The sequence below is a fragment of the Chelon labrosus genome (genome assembly GCF_963514085.1).
Source record: "Chelon labrosus genome assembly, chromosome: 23".
Classification (NCBI taxonomy): Eukaryota; Metazoa; Chordata; class Actinopteri; order Mugiliformes; family Mugilidae; genus Chelon; species Chelon labrosus.
The window spans coordinates 3,305,659-3,330,545 of NC_140356.1; the positions used below are offsets into that span (position 1 = coordinate 3,305,659).

The 24,887-nt window shown below is 44.1% G+C and overlaps 1 protein-coding gene across 4 annotated transcripts in view; it reads right to left on the reverse strand.

Annotated features, from left to right (window-relative positions):
* Positions 1–11,266: 11,266 nt before the first annotated feature.
* osbpl8 (oxysterol binding protein-like 8) overlaps positions 11,267–24,887 on the reverse strand; it is a 95,596-nt gene continuing 81,975 nt past the window's right edge. For 3 of the 4 annotated variants that reach the window (XM_084573272.1, XM_084573275.1, XM_084573274.1), the window contains 15 exons: positions 24,266–24,431; positions 23,899–24,124; positions 22,954–23,138; positions 22,254–22,335; positions 22,069–22,167; positions 21,885–21,981; positions 21,678–21,776; positions 21,286–21,383; positions 19,914–20,003; positions 19,652–19,788; positions 19,276–19,461; positions 17,990–18,143; positions 16,172–16,274; positions 14,959–15,064; positions 11,267–14,869 (listed from right to left, as the gene is read on the reverse strand). In XM_084573272.1, the coding sequence (XP_084429398.1) occupies positions 14,740–14,869; positions 14,959–15,064; positions 16,172–16,274; positions 17,990–18,143; positions 19,276–19,461; positions 19,652–19,788; positions 19,914–20,003; positions 21,286–21,383; positions 21,678–21,776; positions 21,885–21,981; positions 22,069–22,167; positions 22,254–22,335; positions 22,954–23,138; positions 23,899–24,124; positions 24,266–24,431 (1,958 nt within the window). In that variant the 3' untranslated portion in view covers positions 11,267–14,739. The remainder of the gene's footprint in view (positions 14,870–14,958; positions 15,065–16,171; positions 16,275–17,989; positions 18,144–19,275; positions 19,462–19,651; positions 19,789–19,913; positions 20,004–21,285; positions 21,384–21,677; positions 21,777–21,884; positions 21,982–22,068; positions 22,168–22,253; positions 22,336–22,953; positions 23,139–23,898; positions 24,125–24,265; positions 24,432–24,887) is intronic. The other variant, XM_084573273.1, reaches the window with a different exon arrangement.

Here is a 24,887-nt window from a genome sequence, read left to right on the forward strand (position 1 = left end):
TTTTTTCTTTTCAGGTTCAGGACACCGGATCAGTCAAGCGTGTCCTCAATATGTCTTGGGCGTGTTCACACCTGTACTTCAAGCTGGCCTCTTAGAATCCGGCTGCCTCGGACGGATGTTAGAGCGAGGTCTGAACGGGGGGGCCACAGTCTCTAAAATAGTAACTTCAACACTGTTGGCTCAAGTTTTTTTTTAAGAAAAGTGTGTCCCAAGAGAAACTAACTTTGGCTAGAGATCTTAAATAGAAAGAAACGACAGATGTAGTTTAGACATTTCCGTTGAAGGCCTCGATTGTGAGCACACAGTGGGTAAATCTTTAAATAATGTCACGCTTATTCCTGTATCTACAGCAGTTAGCACCTACAGCGGCCCCTATCCTAATCCTTGAGAGGCGTCACTCTGTGGGTCAGGACAGGGAGCAACCAAAGGGAGCAGAGACCAACAGAGGTGCCTGATGAAGCGGTGAGGAGTCAGCACATTGTCGGCCACGCAGACAGGCAGGCTGGCAACCGGAGAAGGCAGCGCTTCAGAATCTCTGAGTCATCACCTGGCTTCCTTTGATTGCCCCCCACCCCACCGCAACGCAACCGTACCACCTTCCTCCACTTCTCCAGCTCTTCTGTTGTTTCAGCCCTCAGACTCAGTGACAGCACGCGCAAATGGAGATGTTAGGAGTCAGGCAGCAGCCGTACACGCAGGCCAACTGTCAGAAGCCTTTCCGTCGTCGCCACGAGCACAGGAAGGACTCGGTTCATTTGCGGGTACAGAGTGGGCAGGAGCTGAGAGGTCTGAAAGGACACGTCGCGGATTTAATGGGAGCAAGTCTGCAGTGATCTTTATACCTGTGGTCGGAGGACAGAACAGCTCTCCGCACAGAGAAGTCCAAAAAGACAAAATCCCCGGAGCTGAATGTTAGTCGGAGGAGTGGTGAAAAAGATCGTGCTGACCTTTCTGTCTCCAAGCTGTTTCCCTGGCAGGTTTAGATTATCTGATGTATAATAAGAACTGATCCAGGAGATCAAATCTGTGCTGTCGAGACGGGAAAAAAATAAATAATAAAACCCCTTCTAACAGAGCGGAAGGAGAAATGAATCGCAAACTGACAAAAGATGTCAACAACTAAAAACACAAAAGGAATCAGATTTCGGCAGAGCTGTGAAAGTGATTGGTCTATTTATAGCAGCGTGCTCCACTAATGCAGCCAGTGACTGCCAGTCTGAAGGAAGACGATGAAGAGAGACAGACAAAGAGAGGCGAAAGGAGCTTGTTTACTTGGGCTAATATAGCCCCGTGTCAACAGAAAATTTATACTTATATCATAGTTAAACCTTAAATATAGTGACAATACAGTATTACTGTATATTCTTCAGGGTGTGGTACTATTATATTAAAACCCTGAAGGTGATTTTTATATAATTCACCAGTTTATACTGTGTTATGTCAAAGCTTAAAGCCACTTTGAGGTGACAGATGTTACTTGGACATGTAGCACCCACCTAGACCAGACCAGGCACCCCCACCCCATAGCAATGACACTCCTTGATGGCAGCAGCCATCCCCAACAGGATGCAGCCTGACACAGACACACACACAAAAATGCTTTAGGAACAACTAAAAAAACATGAAGAACAGCACAAGGTGTTGACCTGGCCTCCAAATTCACTAGACCCCAAACTGATCAAGTATCTGTAGGATGATCCACAGAGGCCCCTCCCCTCAACCTATAGGACCCAAAGGCCCCCACTAACAACATTCTGCAGCCAGACACCACAGGACACCCTCAGAAGGCCCATGTCCATTCTCTGTTGAGTCCCAACTATTTTGGAGTTGTGTTTGTTTAATTTCTAGTTGTTTAGCTGTTAAATGCTCGACGATGTTCCTTAGCTGATGCCTGCCTGGCTAATTGGTGCGCAGTAGGTAGTTACTGAAAATATTAATGAGAGCTGTGAGAATGAATTAATACCATTCAAACAAAACAAAAACACTCCCCTGAAAGACACTAAAATGCTCCACAGAGCAATTTTAATGATCAAAGCTTTGAAGTTTATGTAGATTCATTATAGAAATGTGTTTGAAGTAGATACAGTATGCCCCCCATTGGTTTTAGGAGCACTGTCCCCTGGAGCATGTTTCCACCATGATATCAAGAACAGGGTCACCTTGGTGGCCACATAAAAATCCTATTTTGGTGTGCTATACCTTTGGAACGCTTTGCTGCCACTGGAGTGTTGGTGGATTTAAGGAACTCTAATTGGGTTCTGACCAGCGTCTCTTACAGAAATCAGACAGCCGCATAGAACTGATTAATGTGAACTGGTTCAAGGAGGTAAACAGATGACAGGTGAGCGACACACAGAGCAGGACATGCTGACGACCTATTGGTTTCGACCTGCTGGACAGAGAGGGACGGCGAGGAGATACAGCACAATCTTAATCATTGCCTACATGCGCCTCGGACGTCCCTCGGAGGTCAGAGGTCATCAAACCAAGCGAACAATGTCCTCGTTGTGGACGCGCAGCTCCACATCACTCACCGTCCAACGCTTCGGGTTAAAGCGCTGCGGCGGTGAAACGCTATCTGAACGCGCTGTGCTGTGTTGTTGCCCGTCCCGTTACGCCAACATGAGATCAGCTTTTGTTTTTATGACGATGCAAAACGAGGGGGGAAACCTGAGACAGGGCCCCGGGAGTCTATTAGCGAGACAGGGAGGGACGATGGACGCAAAGAACGTGTGTTTAGTTATGTTTCCGGATCAGGTATGTAGTGCACACTGGTCACACGGTTTCACCCCACCTGTAATTCAAATAGTCAACTCTGGGGATAGCAAAGTTAGATTTTATACAGACATTTGGGATCCCCAGCAGATGAATCCTAATGGTTTAAGGACGTGAACTTATCCAGTATCAGCACAAATCCATTTACTTATATCCATGGTCTCCAGAGGACCATGTTGCCATTACCCTACCTTCATCACAAAGGAAACCAAAAATCCACCACAATCCCTACCCCTTCACTCGTCACCCTTGTTTGGTTTCCCTCTAACTTGTGAATACTGTATAACGCCGGGGCATTTGAGTGCTATTTACCATAGCAGGCTATCTTGTGAGCAGCTGCTAGGAACGCTGGAGTGCCACAGCACCATATGCGTATGTCCACGAGCCACCTTGAGCCGAACGTCTGAGCCACACATTAGCTTGTCGTCTCCCCCGGCTAACGTCGGCTCAGAACGTGACTTTTAAACGGCAAACATCATCTGCGCTTGTGAACAGATGCTCCTCGGGCGATGCATATGTCTCCCCAATCAGGCAAACCTGTAATACTTGTGTGTAAGCCATATTTGCCCGGTGCCACCGGCTGCATTTGTTTTTTAAGAATGTCACAGGATTTTCGCAGCTTGCAGCAGCAGCCTAAAAAACTGCATATGCACCACAAAGTGAGAAAAGCCCAGGAGGGGGTTGCCCTCAAAAGCAGTACATCTGCATTCAAGGTTTGCATGAGAGCGTGTTTTGTGTTCGGAGAGAGAAAGAGAGAGAGAGAAGGGAGAGACGGTGAGGGAGGCAGCTGTACTTAAAGGGGTTCCCCAAAGCAATTCCTCTTTCTAAAAATAGCCGCAGCTCTGCCAACCTGGACAAGGGGGGAAAAAAGCCATCATCAGGCATGAATTCAAATGAAGAGAGAGAGATAGAGAGACACAGAGAGATAGAGGCAAAGACCTCCGTTTTCCAGCCGAGGTCATGCCGTGTTGGCCGTCACATTAAAATATATCTTACGCAATGTGTCGTAATTAAAGTGACAACAAAATAACTGTGTCTACAGAAAAAAACTCAATTTTTTTTTCTCGTGTATTGCACATTCTCGGCGTTGCATGCATTACACAATATACTTTTCATATCTTTGTCCCAGATGTTCGTAAAGAAGAGAAAGCAGGGGTGGAGACTAAAGAGCTGGTTGTACAGGCAGCACTGCCCCTGAGAGACGGCTAGGGCGCTCGATAATGTGTTCATGTCTGCGCTGTCATGGGCAGACGCTGCTGAAGAAGGGGGGAAAAAAAAGAAAAAATCATAATAAAAAGGCGACTAAATGCTCCACTAATCCGGCCGTGAATGAGAGCGCCTCGCTGCAGCAGTTCTTTTATGCTCTGTCGATTCCACAGGGGGATAAACACAACGCTGAGCCAGCACCCGGCGCAACCTCTCCAACCCTGCTGCACTGCAAACACTGCGGATTACCTCATTTTATGTCTGTTAACCCGTTTAAGCCTACCGGCGTGCACGGATGCCGGAGTGGGCACGGGGCTTCCTGGTGATGTAACGCACCCTCTGGCGGGCAGTGCTGGATGTCCCCTGCTCTTTCGTCCACAGCTGTCTGACCTGTGAAGGCTGGGAAGGAAGCAGTTTTCGGTGTGTTTCGACTGGAAACTGAGATGAGATGAGACAGCCAGGAAGCCGGAGCAACTTCATCAGCAACAAATACTTTATGGCGGAGAAGTTGATCTCCAGTAGCTCCGTTGGGAGCTGATCACGCTCTGGCTAAGATCTGCCAGGTCAGTCAAAATGTTTTGGTGGACTATGTGGGTCTGACTACGTCACCTTACCTCCTTCTTTGCTCCTGCCGTAATTCCTACAACCATTTGATTTAACCGTCACGATGAAGAGTTAACCAGACTCACACACGACAAGTCACATCTTAGGTCACACCTGTGCACTTATTCACACTTTTGGATTGTTTCACTCTGGGATAATAACTCAGCAGCTACTGTTTAGTCGTATAAACTGTAATCAGCCACCCTAAATACCAACGTTGGGCGAATCAGCGCCATCGTACGAAAGTGATGTGATAGTCAGTGTGCATCGCGACAGCATTTTTAACTGACCTCTTTCACACAGTGCGACGCTGATGCAAAGTATTACAGTTGAGTCACGCCCGGCAACATTAGCCTGACGGCCCGTTGCCGGGACAATGCCAAGGGGGGCGGAGTCTGCGCCGAAGCCCCGAGGACAAGAATGATGACAACTCAGGGAGGAATCCAGATTACATAATGATAAAGAAAACAGGAGGTGTTTCCTTTATCGTTCGCTGACACTGCCTCCTTTCCCCCCTCCCTACCTCCCTCTGTTCCTTTACTAACATCCTTCCTGCCTCCTTTCGCCGACTTTTCCCCCCTCCTCATTTTTCCTCTCCACCCTCGCTGCCTACCGCTGACCTTTCTCCCTTCCCCGACCTCTTTCTTGCTGCCCTCGTTTCTCTGCTCTTTCCTTCATTTGTACCCTTTTCCGATCCCCCTTTCAGTCTCCCTTCCGTTTCGCGTTCCCTTCCCGAGATCCTCCCCGATCCCATCTCCCTCACCTCCATTTTTATATTCGTGTTTACCTCTGTCTTCCTTGTAATTCTCCCTGCTTTATTCCCTCTGTCCATTCCTCCTTATGCCCTCCCTCATTGCCTCCTCCCTCATTCCTCTGTAGCCTTGAAGGAAAGCCAGCTCGTTGGATGGATGGTGTATCCTAGCAACAGTGACATCCCACCCATTCGGCGTTAGGATGAACCAAATTTAATTTTTGGATGGAGAGGAGAGAGACAGTGATTAGAGGGAGTGTAAGGGAGAGGAGGGCGTTGAAAGGATACCCAAAAGATGATAGTAGATACTTATAATTAAAGACTCTGAAGCAAAAGAAATGTGAGGATATCAAAGGGTTTAAGATCGCAGACACTTCATATCCAAATATGGCTTGGGTTTTCTGTAACCTACTGGAACAATGTGTCCTGTTTATTTCTGCTATTCAAAGCAGCTCTGTCTAGAAATGCTTAAAGGATCATTCTCCACAAGCTTGACTGATATTAAAAATACTGACTGAAAGCAGGGTTAACTCCTGTCTCTGTCTGTGTAATGCAGCGTGGGCAATGTCAGCGGAAAAGGCCAAGAAGATGCGCGCTGGGTATGTTTGTGAGAAAAACTTCATCCGCTTGGATGTTTGCTACCCCTACACACACCGCAATATTCTGAGGACAGTAAAGACTCTGACACTGCCTGATGCTTCGGATCCCAGAAACTCTTAAATAACAACGCTGCTATCTCTGTTCTTAAAGGGGACTGTAGAATCCCTTATCGGAACATTTTAACAGGTTTAACAGTCCTCGTTGTTCCTGTTGCCCAAACTTCTTCTATGGAGTGGTCTGCCGGAGTGGCAGCATCTCAGCGGCAGACAAGAACAGACTGAGCAGACTGGTGAAGAAGGCTGGCTCTGTTCTAACCTCTTGAGCCTGTGGAGGTGGTGGGTGATCAGAGGATGGAAGCAAAGCCGTCATCCCTGATGGAAAACCGGTCCCACCTCCTCCTATGGTGATATAAAAGCACTGGGCAGCGCTTTCAGCAGCCGACTGCTTCAGGAGTGTTACCACAGGTCCTTCCTTCCTGCTGCTGTGAGGCTGGACAACCAAGCCTGCTCCCAGTAGAACACATATGTTGAACTACTGTTGCATTCAATTTGCTATTTTGTATGGGGGGATAAATTCAATGATTATCTTATCTTCTGGAACAGTACTTGGGCAGCGACTGATGACCACCCATAAAAATAATGTGCCATAAGCCAATAAGGTTTGCAGTCCCTTATAAAGTCTTAAGGGATAAGCCCAGCCACCGACTGGTTAAAACATTGATCAGAACCAAGTACGCAAACATAGGACTTGACAAGTTTGATCCTGAATTACGAAATCTGGATTACGGGAGGACGCAGGACAGTCCTTCTGGAAGTGGAACAGCGGGATGCTTGAATTGCATTCTTGGATACCTGGCTGTACCAAGTCTACACCAGTTACCTCTTGATGCATCTTTGATGAAACAGATGGGGCAAGAACACATCTGGGTATCTGGACTGTACTTGATCAGATGCCATCTTTGAATTGGAACAGTACTTGGGCAGCGACTGATGATGCTCCACCAGAACATAACTGCAGACAAGAAGGCAGGTTCATGAACACCCAACGTTTTCACCGGGATATCCCTGGTACCAACCCTCTTCCGTAAAGTGTCATGCAGTAGAAATTGTCTACCTATCAATAACAATGAACAGCAGCAAGAGACTGAATGTCTCATCAAAAGTGACAATCACTTTCGTCTCATGAAACATTGTCAGCGTAGCATGCTTGGACAGTATCAACGTTTGTTTCCATATTAAGGACTCCTCAAGGCGTTGGGATGAGATGGGCCTTATTTGGTTGTTGTGGAACTATGCATCTATGTTAGCATTAGTTTTATTGGAGCCCATATAAAAGGGAGGCCTCTGTCTGTTTTCCATAAATTAAAAATGAGAAGTTGGCTGGGAAGCCGAGTGCTGCAGTGTGGCTGTGTCTCTTGAGATTGGACACAGGAGGAGGTGGCTTTGGCAGGCAATGCACTGCTGAGCCTCGCTGAAATGTCAGAGCCCCAAGTGAACAAAACAAAGATGAAGATGAAGGAAGGTATAGTGACACGGAGATCATTCTACTAGAAAGCAAGAGCAGTTAGGTGGAGAATGTGGCAATTCGTCTAAGGGTCATGAGATTTAGCATGACCACTGGTGAAAGAGATCTGCTCTACTCTGTAAACCAAGCAGAGGACAGAGAATCAGACGTGACGATAAGCAAGCGAACCACAGATTCCAGAGGGCGCACCCAGACTACGTTTCAATCTCATCTGAACATTCAGATACACAAGTCTTTTTACAATTGAATGATCATCTGGATTGAATAAACTGTGGACCAACGGAGCGGTATGATTCAGGAGAGGCCAGCTCTGATCGAGGGTTTGTAGCTCTTCCTAGCTAGCCTGGCGTAGCCACATTCAATTCTTTCGTAATGATTTGGGTTTCAACTGACAGAGAAAAAAGTAATAACTCTGTGCACATCTTCAATACCGAAAAGAATTCAGCTTGAATGTGAGAGGAGTTTTACACTCATATAACTGAGAACATCCGACCACATTAAATAATAAAATTCTACTTTGAAAAAGAACCAGTTTTTCTGCTGTAAGAGTTGTACAAGATAGACAGGATGTTTGAACATCATATCCTTCAAGGGAAAACAGAAAGTACCTTGGACAGTCAGGTGAACTGGATTCCTCGTTACTTTGTGATGAAACTACAAAAACGGGCTCAACAGAGACTGCAGGAATACAACTGAATCTATTGTCAAGCACAGGTAAGTAAAGTAGATCAATTCAAATCAGTTGTTTAAACTGAAAACTTTACAAAATAATGGGTTTGTATCTAGATAGGTACAGTTCTAGATGATTCAAGAAGATTCTCCCAGACGTGCCAAAGAGATTTTCCTCTTGTGCAGTTTTAGGAAAGCAGAGTTTCTCTTCAGGAAGATTTTACTATGAGGTTATGGTTGGAGGTAAAACTAAGTTTTTAGGAGTGGTCAGAGAGTCTGTCAACACAAAGTCTTTCACTGGTCCTTCTGTCCGCCTGTCTCTGAAGTCCCAGGGTGGGGGTATTTACGGATTATGAGGAGGGTCTGGAGTTCTTTTACGATGTAGATCATTTTTACCCCATTTTAAAGTTTTAGTTTTCGGCCCTCAGATTTTAGCAGTTTTAGTTCTTAGCAGTTCTTCTCAGACTTTTTATCATTTCTTTTTTTTTATTTTTACTTTAATAATATGTTTTAACTCATGTCTTAATTTTACAAGCTGAAGGCATCTTATCTATATTGGTCATTTTTACTCTGTCTTACAGTTTTAGTCCCTCAGTTTTTAGCTCCAGTGTCTCCTCATGGGGGCCTACCGCACTGGGAGCTGCTCTGGTCTACTGACGGGGGTGCTGTCCTGTGGGTGGCTCTGGCCCTGGTGGCTGGGGGGTTCTGCACCTTGGTGTAGGGCCTCCTGTCTACCCGGGTCGGGGCTGTCTCGGGGTGTATGAGTGTGTGTGGGTGGGTGTGTGTCTCTGTGTATCTCTGTGTTTTTACGGGGGTGGGAGGGTTGGGTTTTGTCCTTAGTGTTTTTAGCCTGTGTTTTGTCTTTGCTGGTTTTAGCCTCTGTCAGGCACTTTGTATTGCTTTTAGTATGAAAAGTGCCATACAAATAAAATTTGATTTGATTTGATTAGAGGCTGCAGCTCTTATCTTCTCCCTCACTGGATGTACCTTCACTGAGAGACTCTACCCATACTTCGGTCCACGTCCCAATGATGGGAAAAACGCCACCCCATCTCAAACAAACAGGAGACAGGTGTTTCCAGATAGAAGCCCCTTCATGACACCTGTCCAACACCACACAGCAGAGAGCTAAAGTCACCCAGTAGACTGAGGAAGTTTTAGTTTTGATCTTAATAGAGGCAATGCTATCTCATTTTAGGATTGGGGAGGAAGTACAGAAGTGGTGTTGCCTTTGAGTCCTCTGAATGACTCAGTGTGCGTCTACTGAACATCAAAAATTGTGTTTTTCATCGTGAGAGAGCAAAAATATAGTTCCATACTCCCTTCATTCCTCTCTTACTCCCTTGACCCGCCACCCTTCACAGATTCATTCTTCTACCTCTTGCTCAGCCTTTTTTCCCTCTTTGCAAACCTCTGTCTTCTTTCTTTGTCCTATCCCGAGCTGTGCACAGGAGCTCGGGAGGCAAAGGTAGAGAGGGGTCAGGGTGGGGATTGATATCAAATGTTTGGTTGTTATCCGAGATGGACAGGAAGGACTGTTTTGCTCCGTCTACCTTTGTCACCGCCCTTGGCTGAGGAAACGGGAGTAAGGACAGCTGGCCGGTGGAATCAAACAGCCCTCCGGATACATTGCTGGTATGATCTCTGCCTATTTTTTAAGTCTTAAGGCAATTGTTTGTACATACTACAATATAAATAATATAAAGCACATCACTGTCCTTACTATGTCTTAGCCAGTACTAGGGCTTCACTTTTTCAGATCCGTGGGAACGTGTGATGGATATTGCATCCTTACAAAGAACTGTAATGACAACCTAAAATAATTTTTCTTAGGAAGTTTCAGAAAAAAAGAGACTGGAAAGCTGATTTCTGGGATAACGATGACTGCACACAACACAAATGAGACAGTCAGAAACCCTGTGGCCTGTACAGGTCAACTCCCTTCTCCTCATTTCTTGCCTGCATCACTGGACATCTAGGCCAAATTCACGAGACAAGCCAATAAAATAAAACCCATGTTTGTGATTTTTGTCCTGACCCATAAAGGATAAGTATCTTTAATGTCATACCTCGCTGCTGCGGCGGAGTCACAGTCGTTAACCTCTGCACGCTGGTATAGCTGGGGATTAGGTGCGCGCTGATCAAGGGCATACGTAACACACGCAGGTGAGATGATCCCTGGATGTGAGCCTGCAGCACTCCAGCCCAAACCCTCCTCTACCTACAACATGTAAGATTATTAGAGGAACAAAACCAAACCCTGATGTAAGGGTGTCAGAGCTGGATGTTCACGTCCACACACACACATATACACATATAAGTTTAAAACAACTGATGTGGAGCTGGAGGAAGGCTCCACAGCCCCATCTAATGGTGGACGAGCCGTTTTACTCTGGACCAACTGTTTTCTAACAACGAAACATCTGGAAAACGATCACTCCGTATGCAAACTGCTTGACTCACGACAAATGCAACAACCGTTATTTGTGCGCCAGCCAAATTCTTTTCTACACTGTAGATTAATGCTGAAGAAACTATGAGGGAACACATATGACATGATGCAGTAAACAATGTAAGGGGTATCTGACCAAGATGGAGTGTGATAAGAGTGTCGCGTCAGGTGACCTCCAGGTGACTACCTTGTGAAACTGATTTAGCTGGTATTGTATGCGACAATTAAAACATTTCAATCAAAATATGACATTCCCAGCATTAATAATATGAGTTCAATACCTTCTACCATCTACTACTACTACTTAGTGTGAATGTGGCCTTATCAGAAAGCAGTGGAATGTGGTTTGTCTTTGCCGGAGCCAAGTAAGCAATGCTGAAACAGTCGTCTTTATCCCTTACACAACAGAGTTTCATTCCATCTAACAGGTTTCAATTGATCGTCTTCTGATGGATCTAATTTCAACCAGCCTCCATTTAGACATTCTCTTTCAGCGTCATACATTGTATCTCCGTTTAATGGCACCTGTCCGCGGTTTGATTTCGTTTTCATCAACAGCTGGCATGAGCAAAACTTCACAAACCCTCTTATAACGTCAGTAAACACAGCATGCATAACAAGTGACACACACAGCCGCCCGCCGGATAAGAATGTGTGTCTTCATACCAAGTGCAAACAAAAGAGACCAGTATGTCATTTGTTTTTATTCTGTGTTATGTTCCAGGAAGTTACAGTTGCCATGGAGATACAGCATGTATTCAGGTACTTGGAAATGAAAGGGGTTTGTGTACGGAAAGGTGGGGGGGGGGGTTATATTGACAGTGTGCACAAGTTGAGGACATTTGAATGTGTGTGGTGTCAAGTAACAGCGAGTCAAATTGTGTTAATTTAAAATCATTTTTGAAAAAAACAACAAAGAGAACGGTGACCTATAAAGCTACAAAGAAAAAAAAAACAGAAACATAAACCCACATACAAAAGAGGAATAAATAAAATGTATTATTTTACAGACACAGCAACAACAACAGACAGCAGAGATGTGCGTCTCCCTCTGAATTTGGTGTGTGAGAGAGCGAGAGAGGGAAAGAGACGAGGACGACAATGGAGGGGAGAGGTCTCTCTCGCTCCCCCTCGCTTTCTCGTGTGGCAGGAATCAGCATCCGGAAACCTACGGCTGCGTTACTATGGCGACACTTCGGGAGGGGAGGCAGGAGCTGGGCGGGGTGGTGACCCGCGGAGCTGGAGTCGGACTCATTTTCGAAGGCTTCGTATGGCACGTCCGCTCTGAAACACCACAGTGACTACAGCTGCAGCCAGAGTCCCGGTCCAGGTCCAGGTCCAAGACCCACCACCAGATCGTTCCCTTCAGCGTTACCTCACCCCAACACTCTGACTCTGCCTCTGTCTGTCTGCGTGCTCCACACCCGACTGACCTCCATCCCCCTCCTCCAAACTCCTTCTCCTCCCTATCTACCCCCTTCCCTGTCCAACTCTAGAAGGCACTGGTATATACTTATTTCTTCACATTCTAACACTGGATTCTCTATTTAAGATGAGCGATTGAGGCAATGAGGATGCACGAGAAAAACAAAAACAAAAAAATAAACACGCGTACCAGGCCAGCCGGGTAACTCACGGGGGTGGCGCCACCGGCTCCCGCCAATGCTACCAGTCTTTCCTTATACCTGTGTTGGCCTTTCAAAGCTTTCATCGCTTAACAGTCTGCTGACGGCGGAGGCAATAGGATATGTAAACGTCGACAAGGCTAACATCATGACAGGCGAAGAGATACACAAAATCAATGTTCAGATAGGGCGCATTAGTGGGTTGGAGCTGTCCGAGCGGCCTGAATTAGTTGCATCATCATTCTGACTCAGGAGGAAATCTTGTTAACAGGCTGGTTCTGATGTACTGCCTTCATCCTTGCTTAAAAACAACCCCAAACTAATCCGTCCACGCAGAACACAATCGCAGTCCTTATAGGCTGTCCTCTTTCCATACATCTTTGGAGAAGCACAGAAATGATATAATCTGAGCTTGCATCATCTCAGCTACTTAGTTCCAGACTTTTTTTAAATGACTATTTGAGAGATGGTGAAATTTCAACATCCACACGTCCAAAGATGAAGGCGGTAGATTGGAACCACGACGTATGCCAACAAAATAAAATTAAAATAATAAAAAAAAAATGCCTAAATGAGGCCATTTAGGATGGGAATCTGATCGAGTACCCCACTAACGGCCATGTCCGCGTGTAGCTACAGAGCAGCGGGCAGAAAGACACACAAGGTTGAAGAGAGTGATTTGTGCACAGAGCAGAGGGTCTGCGTCGCGGAACCTTGGTGTGGACGCAGCGTGTGCTACTCGCGAGCGAGGAACCGCTGCCCCATCGGGTATTTACACAGTGAACGGGACTCCTACTCTACACACTGAGTTTGGCTGGTACTTGCGTACATCTGGAATGGTTTACTATGGAGACAGAAAACGTCCAGGAGTCTATTTCCTCCTCTTACTAGTAGATTACTAAAGTGTCTATTCTAGTTTTCCTGGTTAACATGTGAGGCTCAAAAGCACTGGAAGAGATGACTGATGCTCTGCAATTGACTTAGCAAAGAGGAGTGTTTGGTCTGGAGTCAGCATTTATATATGTGGACTCCTTTCTTCTCACCAGCTCGTATATACACCTTTAGTTTTTCTTTAGATTTCAACTTGGGGAAAACGCTCATTTACTTTCTTGCCATGAGTTAAATGAGAAGATATAAACAACTCACAGTTGTTAAGCACTAAGATGTGTTTTCACACTGCTTTTTGTGCCGATTACAAATATGATTAGTGAGCTTTCACAGTGCTGGTGTGCAGATATTGTTACCACTGGATAGAGTCAGGCTAACTCACTTTTTCCCAGTTTTTACCCTAAACAGTCGCTGGCCAATCTTCTCATCTAGTAACTCCGACAAAAAGCAAATCATTCTACTCCTTTAAGGTTCATTTTGGTCTAAGAAGACAGAGTACATCACCTAGCTTTTCTGAATCCATGTTTAACCTCGCCAAAACCAACGTTTTACGATGGACTCTCGGTTCCAAACGTTCCTTTACCTGAAATGTAGGGCAGTGGTCACTGTGGTTCATGACAAAATTCACTACTTTTGTCTCTCAGTTGGTGCGGGCATCCACTTAAGTGCAAAAACGGTGACTGTATAAAGAACACAAACATCGGACATTTCCAGTGCATTTGTGCCTTAAAAACAAAATACTGTACATAGGGCTAAAGTCCTAATCACACTGCTGTCTGTACATGCTACCTAAAGTATACAATGACATTGTATCAGACTTTTTTTTTTTAACACTGAATTTGTATGCAAAAAGGTGTAGTTTTATCATACAACGGAAATTATAGCTTCTATTCCTTTGACAATGTCATTTGTGTCGTCTGTCCTCGTGTCGTCCATTTCCGCACATGGAATCCCGAAATCCCGCTTCTGATAATAAAAAAATAAAAGCCACATAGATTGGACCACTTTGTTTTTCTCTCCCTTATTGTCATTTTTTTTTTTTTTTTTGTTCCAAGCAGACCTCTACTCACGAAGGACACGCCAAGCAAGGAAACAAAGAGTTAAAAAAAAAAAAAAAACACACTAAAATTAAATGGATATTTTTTTTTGTTTGTTTGTGGTACAATCTGAGGTGTGGTCCTTGTTTCTGTGTTAAAAGGTTCCCTGTCATTTGAGGTGAAATGTTAGTCAATGGAGTGGCTTCACTCCGTCAGGAAAAAAAAAAAAAAAAACACACACACAAACAGCTAAAAATGGCTGCCGTCTTCGCCTCTCACATCAAGGCAAATTATAATTTCCAGAGCGGCAGTCGAGACTTCATCACAACAAAATCCGAACTCCGACAAATTCTCCTCGCCGCTGCTGCTCCTCCTCTCCACTTTGAAATTTGTGGAACATCTCCAGAGATTTGGAATGGACTGGTTAAAAATAAATAGTTTTTTTTTTTTTTTTAAAGTCTCTTTGTGTGTGGAAGCTTCTGCTTTTCTGGACACAAGTGATAGGGTTTAACAAAGACAGGGAAGAAGAGAGTTGGAGGAGACTGTGGTTAAAGTTCACATGTCTACGTGTCTAAGTGAGGGCGTCACTGTCTCTGTGGGCTATGGCTGCTACTTGAAGACGTAGTTGATCAGGACCTGGAGCAGGATGAGGAAAGCAATGATGACATAGTCGCGCTGCTGGAGGAAGGAGCTGCCCTCCACCCGGCCCGCTGAACGACTCCGCAGCACGCTGATGCTCCTAAAAAACACACAGATATTCTGCGTAAGCACTAAAAGTTACGGCACCGTGTCACACTCAGGCTACCTTGTGACGAATACCCTTCTCACCTGTTAATGTCCTCCTGCGTCTGCTTTATAGAGTCAATGGCACTTTGAAGCTCACTGAGGTCCGCTCCTTTTTTCCTCAGCCGGCTATTATGCTTACTTTTATGTCCTGCAGCAAAGAACATTAAATTCATGAGAGGTCCAGCAGTTAAATGAAAAAAATAAACCATGTATTAAAGCCATTTCACTTATCAAGAACACATCATTAAAACTTTCTGCAGTGACGTCAGGACGGTTTAATTAAGTCCTATTCCACCTGGGACCACAGATTGCTTAGGCTAGTGTCGTCCTCATCTTTCCTCATCTCTCTGACCTGAATGTGGTTTGAAAGTGAGTGTTTTATAGCCGTCTAGGACAGGGGTTCCCAAACTTTTCCATGACAAGGTCCCCCAAACAGCATTAGCTTCTGGCCGGGGACCCCATTTGCAAACCTACAGACAATGCTACAAAATATGTAAAGAAATGTCAACTTTTAGAATGTTTTTTCTTACTTTTATTCACTATTCAATAACTATTACATTTGTTTAGCATAAGTGCCACCTCATATTTTCTGATTTTAGTTGGCCAGGACTTCTTGGTTTTTGGTTCTGTTCCTTTGGTCTCTTTCTTGTCAAAAACCTGTCCATTTTGCGCTAGCTACACGCTAGCTACATGCTAGCTTGAGGAGCAAAGCAGCTTGATAAATGGTGCAAACCACCAGGTCTACACAGATTGTGAGGTCATGAACGATGTTTTGATTGGCAGGGAATCAGAAAGATGAGCATGGCAAATAACATTTAGATATGATATATTATTAATAATTATTTTTTATGATAATGATTTAAAAAATAATTCGAATGTATTTATAATAATGGTTAAAAACAAATTGATTATATTTTTTTCATTTTTCTAATTTTTTTTCTTATCTTCCCTCCAATTGTCTGAGGCCCCCCGAGCACCCCCTGGCGGCCCCCACTTTGAAAACCACTGGTCTAGGATACATATACCTTTGGTTTCAACATCATTATTAAGATTCGAGTTCAACACATAGCCAGTACCTGTTTCTCATTAAAATATAGTGAAAAAATTGTTATGTAGGTAAATAAATGTTTTGGTTTCTAAGATATATGCGCTCCTTCAGTATAACCAAATGTATTTTTTTTTTTTACAGAAGCCCCTACAACAGTGTTGCCATGTTTCTCGTGTTATTCTCTGTGTGTTTTTGTACGTGGCTCACGTTCGCTGCCGGATGAGTCTTGGCGGTCGGGTTCGGGAGAAGAGCAGCCACTCTCCGGGCTTTTGGGCTTGTCGCTCTTGTGTTTCCTCTTTGGCACCGTAACCTATTCACACGGGCACAGATCCACACAGAAGCACGCACAAAGATGAACGGGTCAAGCCAACGGGCCGCACACAGAAAAATGGAACCAAATAAAAAAAAATAATTACACAGTACAAACACATGTCTAAGGATGCAAGACTGAAAAATATAAAGAGAGAGAAGGTAAAGAGGACAAACAAAAGAACAACCCCACCCTCCCCGCCACACACACAAACCATGCTAATCGTAATTGGCGCAATAATGGCGGCTGTGCGAGGCATGCTGACACAATGGTAGGTCACGGCCATTTAAATAAATCAACAATAGCACACTTGCCAAGAGCTGGAACACTCCGACTAGAGTGTCATCAGGTAAGAAAGGGTTTTGGGGGAGTTTACAAAAGCCAGAATGTCAACATGTTAAGAATGTTGAAGTGCACTAACATCTTTGGTGTATTTCGCTTTATCAGGAAAAAACAAACAAACACTTTGTTTAGATGCAAATGCTGTGTACACAGGAACCAATCAGCAATCTCTGACTGACGTAACTAGAGCCAGTGTCAGTGCTGGTGCCCAGCATTGGACAGAAGCTAAATCAAAGCCTGAGAGAACAGATGGAAATCTACTGAGGACAAACTTCAGAGGCTCTGTCACTTGGCAGGTGGCTAATTTGAACATGGAAATGAAAAGAGGGCAAACACTGCAGTTACTGACCTACAAGAGCCTTTAGCTTCTCAACATAACACTAACGACAAGCAGGTCAGTAAAAGTCCATGAGTAAACACAATGAAAGAAACAAAATGGAGGAGAGAATGGGTGAGGAAAGCATGGTGGCCACGCTGAAGAAAAAAGGTATGGATGGCAGTGTGACGGTGAAACTGTTCTCTCTTTAGAACATAGAGTGCATTAAATGTTTCCATTTCCAGTTATTTTACATATATTTTATTGAATATGTTATAATTGCATTTTAAATCACATTTTTACCTTGGTTTTGGTCTCCACCAACGTCGAAAAATATCCGACTCTTAAGTTCCCAAATATTCCACATGTTCACCAGCAGGCTGCTTACACTGGGTTTTTTAGAAGTTAATCATTGGAACTTAATTAACATAAACAGTTAAGCTTGTGTGCTTAGAAACCAAAACAATTAGCTTAATGACACTAAAGGAAATGCAGATTGAGGCACATCACACATAGTGATTTGAGTCTGTTTTTATAAGGAATGCTAATTATATATTTTTTTACGTTGAAGTTTTCATGTATTGTACATGTATTTATATATTCTACTTCTCCTTGCAGACATTTTATGGAGCTCAGTGGAAATCTGCATCAGTGATGGTAAACAAGAGCCTCCACTCAACAAACTGCTGTACTTTGGCTGATGTGGCACATGTACTATTCTTCCTACACAATCCTTCTCCTCTCCACCAAGCCAGAAAAGGCGTAGCAGCTCCTTTTACACTTGCATGCAGCTTGACATGACCTTCCTTAACATCCAGTGAGAACAGCCAGAGCACGGAAGGTTAAACAAAAGAAGGGACAAACAGAAGTAAAGACACAGGAGGAGTCGAGGCGGTGACGGCGGTGGTGGCAGGCACAGTGATGACGACACAGAGAGAAGAAGCGACAATGAAGACGGTGCACCGTGTGCTGCGTGGAGGATGGCTTAGGCGGCGAGATGCTTTTTTTTTTTTTTTTTTTTTTTTTAAATGGCGTCTTTTCAATTGGTACAACATACCTGGCACTTGCAATTGTCTCTCCGCGGCCCCTGGTTACTCAGACTAATAAGACTGCCAGAACGTACCATAGGGGTGCGGTGTCGGACCTTGGTCTGGACACAGCCATCTTTCTCAAACTGGATCAGATCATTGAGCGGATCCCATGGCCTTGTGCTGTGGAGAGAGCCAAGACACACAGAGGAAGAGATGAGGAGGTACAGAAGTTGAAAGATGTGATTCTAAATATCTGATGTGACTGAACAATACTGAGATCCTTCACATGCGAAAACAAAAGGTAATTCTCTATTCACAGGTGAATAGGAGCTTATGATTCACACTCCGTCTTTTTGGGTGGTTGTCTTATCTGATAAACTGTGTGATATGAAAAAGAAAAAAAAAATGTTATTGCAGCAGGCTGAACAATACTTCTGCAGTTATAAGGAGACGCCACTAGATGGTGCTCTGCTACACCAGATAATCAAATAAGGAAGATGAGGTTGCAGTACCTATAGTGTATTTAAAACCCCCTGTGAGAGGGACATTTGCTTTTACTCCCAAAGTGGCGTCCAAGGCATGATGTCAATTAATGCAAAGTTCAGCATTAAGATTTTATCATTTGTTCTCCCAAAAAGCACAATGCATTCTTCCAACCATTGTCTCACTTTTCTTGTTATCGCCTAGTCACTGTAGGAGTCACTATATCATGACTGTTTCACTATATTTTTGGTGTACTGAATGTTTTCTGAGCTCTATGTGTTTTTCACTCCTGCAGTGGAAATGACTGGGGAGATACTGCTGTACATTCATGGTAAATATAGCTATAACAGGTGACGCAGAGCAATATGACTACTCACAGATTTAGTGAATGACGTTGACTATGTTGACTACGTCGAAAAGTTTCCTTTTAAAATGACTTACTCACCTTAGTTTCCTCTATAGAAATATGTCTAATATACCTTATACCTAAGGAATATTAATCAAAAATTCCCCACAGCTCAGCCTGGGGAGTAACAGCAAAAGATATAATATGTCCTGCACGTTCTGGGCTTCCCATTTGTCTGTGCCTGGTGGACCTACACTGGGAAGCAGCCAAGCCTTTCTCCAAGTCCATAAGTGCTATGTAGACTAGATTAGTGGGTGAGCACTCTGATAGATGTGTTCAACAACTAATGGCCCGATATATTATTGTTATTAGTCAGACTGTACAGGTTTTACCACAGAAAGCTCCTCAACATGTATTTATACGTAGTATGCTGCAGTACAGTTTGATTGGCAGCTGACAGCCTCAACTCGAGGAGTCACTCACTCGGCATATCTGTAATGCCACTCTCCGGTGATAGGGTCCTGCTCGAACAGGGCGGGGTTCCACTCCTCGCATTTGGCTTTCCTCTCACGGGCCGACTTCCTCTGAGCTTCCTCCAGCAGGAACTTCTCGTTGGTGGCCTCGGTCTGGTCCTTGTTGGTGATGGCTCGTGTCACGTGCTGCCACAGTCTGGTGGATTAATAAAGAACAAAGGGCATACAAAAAGGGATGAACACTAACTGTAAATATATCAGAGGTAAAGTAAATATGTAGCCTATAAGTAAGACATTAGATATGACCCATAAATTATAAAGACGAATCAAATCTGCTAAAGTGGGATCAACTGGTACTCTGATAATAGATAAAAGTCAAGGTGCACCTTTCCGACTCATACTCCCCCTGCTCCTCTGGTGGGACGGTGCAGCGGATGAGTCGGCTCTGCCTCAGATCTGGTGTGGGATTCCAGAAAGTGTCCACTGTCCCCGTCTTCTTGTCGTTGATGAAGATCTCACTATCCTGCGAGGGGGAAAGTTAAAAAGCTTATTTAACTTATGTAAAAAATAGTGCAAGACACAATATAGAGTGACAATGAATTCATTCATTTTTCTTTCTTTTATATTTTCCCTTTGGGCGCGTCTTACCCAGTGGCCTTCTAGCGTCGCCAACACCTCCTTCCCCAGCTTGATCTTTCCACAGATTTGATTGACAATGTCACAGCTGCCCAGAAATGGCTGGAGGAAAGAGAAAAGCGGAGAGAGGGAGGGGAGGAGAGAGAAGGAAAGGGGAGATCGAGAGGGAAGGACACGGAGAGGGGGAGAGGGAAACGGGATAAGAGGGCAGGAAAGGAAAAGGAGGACAACAGAACAGCCGTAGAAACACAAAGAAATGTGTAGAAGAAGAGGAGTGAGGGGTTTAAAGGAACGGAGGAGAGATATATGGATACATACAGTTTACATGATGCAGTTACTGTGGAAGGAAATCTTTCGTTTCATTGTCATGTTTTGTGTTGTGGTAGCGTGTTAAAAAAAAAAAGGTTTTCATCCTTTCTTTTAAAACCAATACAAGCAATTAATTAAACTTAACATTGTAACGCTGACACTTTAGGAATACAACACTATAAAAATTACAAAACAATTGTTATTTATATGGAAATATATAATGTATGGTGGCTGAGAGAGCTCAAAGTACTGGAACTCAAAAACACATGCAAACTGACAACACCGTCTTCATCAGGTTGACAACACATGCGCTGAAACGAATACATAAAGGCTCAACACCAGCGAATACGGAAGAAGCGCAAACAACAATAGAAAAGTTTTGAGGGAACTGAAAAGGTGACAAACCTGGCTGGGATGCACCAGCTGTTCGAAGCTATATGCACTTTTAGAGCTGTAGACATGTCCTTGTTTGTGTTTATTATAACATCCTGATTGAATGATTACTGTAAGGCATTTGCTTTTTCTTAGCTTGTCAGTCCAAATAATCTGAAGTTAGATTGATGGCCTTAATAATGTTTAAATGTTTATACCGAGCCTTTTCATCATTTCATTGGTCCTTTGGATACACTTCCAATTGCCGTTTGTGCTACATGCAGCGCATCTCTATGTTTGCTGATGTTGCATTTGCATTGCATTTCTGTAGCACGTGTTGCCAAACTGATGATCTTTTCAGTTTGTGTGTCTTTTCTTAAGTTGCTGTGCGTTGCGCCCTCCCAGCCACCGTAGATTGCTTCGCCTCAGATGTACCTGTCGCTAGTTCATGGTTAGCGCAATGCAGGTGATGATGGTGTGAATTGTGGGTGGGAGGGTAAAGGAGTGGAATGGTTGGGATGTTGATGGTGTGGAGGAGTGAGACATTCACAAAAGTCAGTGAGTATCTGAAGAATTGATTGTCCTTTTTATATGATGCAGATGATGTCTTAGCCTACTACTATAAACTACTACAACTATTAAACAAGTAATATTATTTACCACTCTCAATTAGCCTTATTCTACACTTTAAACATGGGTGTACCTTTAGTTTGAACTCCAGCTGAGCACTGTAGCCTGTCTTCTCACACGCTATTGTGACCTGGCCACCTAGCTCCAGGGTCATGGTTCCATACAGGATGCCTACAGGATAAAAAAAACAAAAAAAAAAAAACATGCCTTAAAACTCTCCAGACAATCAAAGACACATTCATTTGACCCATTTCTTTTTCAGGCAAATGTTTTTGGAGGGTCAACAGAAATGTCACTGCACATTACTGCTATAATCCAAACGTTGTTTTACATCCGTATTGATCTCTGTGAGTTTGTCAAGCTTGCAGCAAATTGTGATGTTGCAGAGTTCACACATTCTTGATTGTTTACTGCTATTGCTGAAGTGTGACCCACGGTGTGAAGTAGAGCATGGTGCACACTGACCTTTACAGTGAGCGTAGGGCATGTTCATCACGTAGTCCTCGCCGCGGTTGAGGAAAGTGAGCCGCGCCTCCCCGTCTAATATCGCCGACAGGGAGTTTCCTAAAATGGTAACAGTGTGGCTAGTTAGTGGAAATAATAATAAATCAAGAGCTGAATAAACGTAAGCATACCCTTTGAATTAGAAATAAAACTTGTGTGTGTTTGTACCATAGAACTTGGACTTCGCGAGTATGCTGCCACTGACGCAGAATCCATCCTTCCTGTTGCTGACGTAGAAGGCCGACACTGGAGGATGATGGGATACCTGAAGAAAGAATACACCACACGTACTTGTAGGCAGGAACAAGCCCTCAACCAATCACATTGCTCTAAATGGTATTGACGTTTCTACCTGTTCTGCGATGTAGAAGGTCTTGCTGTTGGTCTTCTGATGGAGCCACATGCAGCGGTACGTCTCTCCAATAATGGGATTGTAAGGCTTCTTCAACCCCTGTGGATTAGAAACAGCCATAACACTTTTTAGTATGACTTGTATAAAAATATGCAACTATTTATTATGGAGTGATCTGTACTGACTTTTGGCTTTTTGTAAAATCCAGAGATGTACCACTTCACCACCTTCTTCATGCGGTTGTAGGCGTTCTCTTCAATTGCAGCTCTGTGAAGGAAATCACAATTTGACCGATGCTCCTCTATAACATGTTTAATTTGCTGGATAAAGTTTGCATGCTATTACACCCATCTCTGGATTAACTCCCCAGTTAGCGTTGCAGACCATTTTTTTTTTCTGCCACTTTAAAGCAATTACGTATCAGCTTAGTTTAACACTCATGTATGCAGCGAACAAACTTGAAAAAAGAGGTATGGTATGACATTTGAGAAATAAATGTATTTGCTTTCTTGCCAAGAGTTTGATGAGAATCTCTCGTGTGTGTACATGGAATATGTAGCTGGGCTCAGGAGAAGATCAGCTTAGCTTAGCATAAAGAAAAGATAAAGTGGAAAACTAGCAAGGTTCAGTTTTAGCCAACTCTCTGTCAACCTCACAAACAAACCCAACAAAGTACTTAAGCCTGAAGCTGAACTTTTGAACTCAGTCCAGAGCCAGACAAGCTGTTTCTCCGTTTACTAAAGTCAACAGACTGCTGGCTGAGATACGATTAGTATTGATTCTCTTCTAACTATTGGCAAGATTAACTACATCACCCAAATGTCAAATTGCTCTGTGAAATAACACAAAGCACTGCAGGGCGAGCAGAAAATGGGAATCTCTTACTCTGACAGGAAGTCTGCGTGGTAATAGTAGTCGGAGAGCTTGTCCAGGAAGGATCTTGGCTCGAGGATGAAGGTGGGCAGCACGACCTTAGAGAGATCCATGCCAGGCCGAACCTGCTTCAGCAGCGTCCAGATCAGAGATTTATTCTCCTCTGATACGGTTTCTGTCTGAGCAGCCTCGCCAGCCTGGTGACAGAGATTGCAATACATTCCATGTTATCACATTAACACAGAACGTCACGTCTTAAATCTTCTTTCACGAGGCTTTAAAAGTTTTACGTGGCTGTTTGTGCAACTGGTGTCTGGATCCCCCCCTCCCCACCGACTGTAAACAATTTGCCTCTGCATCAGTAGGTGTCTAATTAATGAGCTGTCAAACTCAGATTTCATCAGTCCCGAAAATGCACGTTGGCGCTTTCACACTTGTCGACGTTATCACCGCAGTCCCTTGAAGACGCCCACGCTCGTCAACCCATACAGGCTGCGATCAAAGCCTGTCCGTGTTGCAGCATGAATAGCCCCGGCAGAGGAACATGCTAATTTCGCCTCATTATGCAGGAAACTTTATTAAAAACAAGCCTTTAAATGATGTTTTAGTTCAAACCAAAGATGAAAATGGCAGCAAGAGACCATGTCCTCATGCTGCAATTATCTACTAGGCTTTTTCTTGCAGACCAGATTACCCAATTTCATAGTGAGATGTAGCAGAGATTTGACTGAATTATTCTCTGAAATGAGGTGAAAACAGCTTTCCTTGCAGGCACAACATTCTGTAATATGACCTGCTCAACTTGAACATAATGGAGAAAAATCCGAACATTAAACACATGAAGGGGAGACGCCTTTCCTTGCACGTATGGTCTTTGGTTTGCTACAGAGGGTGGAGATTAGTTAAATCAGTAAAGGGCCCTATTTCCCATAATCAACTAAAGCTTTTGTTTCATACTTCTCCCAACTCTTCATGGGACTGTTCCAGGTATGGGGTCTCCCGCAGATGTTCGTTGGGGTCCAGGTCGATGTACGAGTCGTCTTGGCGCTCCGACGTGTCGCTGTCGCTCTCCTCGCTCTTCTCCAGGCCTTCAGGGTCTGACTCCTCGTGGTCCTGCTCTCCCTCCCGGTCTGACTTGTCTGAGTACAGGTCCGGGTCTTTCAAATGGTCACTGTCGTTGAACCTGAGGGAGCAGCAGGGCGTATTGGATTGTAAGAGGTTTTTACTTTAACAAGTTATGTAGCATTTGAAAAAAAAGGTAGTGCAAAAGCCACTGAGGGCGAATAATTAGTTACACCGAAGTTTTTTTTTTTTTTTTACTCACTGGAAACCGTGCATGTTGTGGGCTCGGAGGAGGCTGTAGAAATTAATTGAGTGTTCTCCACCAGAGGCTACTGTGCTCATGTCCTCCTTCCCTTCGCGGATCATGGTCCTCTTTAGCAGGCTGGAGCACTTCAGGGCTAGTTCTAAGGCGTCCATCCAGCACCGGCCTAAGGGAAAGATTTCAACTCATCAACAAACCGAAGTATCTTTAATTTGGGTGTCCTTCTAGGACTCGCAATAACTCCTCTTCCTACTCCACAGTTAACTACAAAAGATGCTGCAGGTTCAGATCAAACTATTTGCTGCTTTTAGTTGAAAACATAGCATTTAAACTGCAACAGAATACATATCATTTGTGTGGAAAACACATGTTTTGGCAATGACTGACAGGATTAAAATGTTGAAAGAAAATATTATTCAGCGGAAAAGAAGAGGTGTACAGGAGAAGTGTGATTTGGCTCTTGTCTGACTGTTCCAGCACCACGGACAGAGGCTCAGGGGAAGCGGGAGAAACAAGGTTGGAAGTTTCAGCACCACGGACAGAGACACAGAGGAACTATGAGTGTGACTGAAGACTCACTGCCAGTTCATTAGGCACATTAGTCAAAGCAAATGCATTCTAA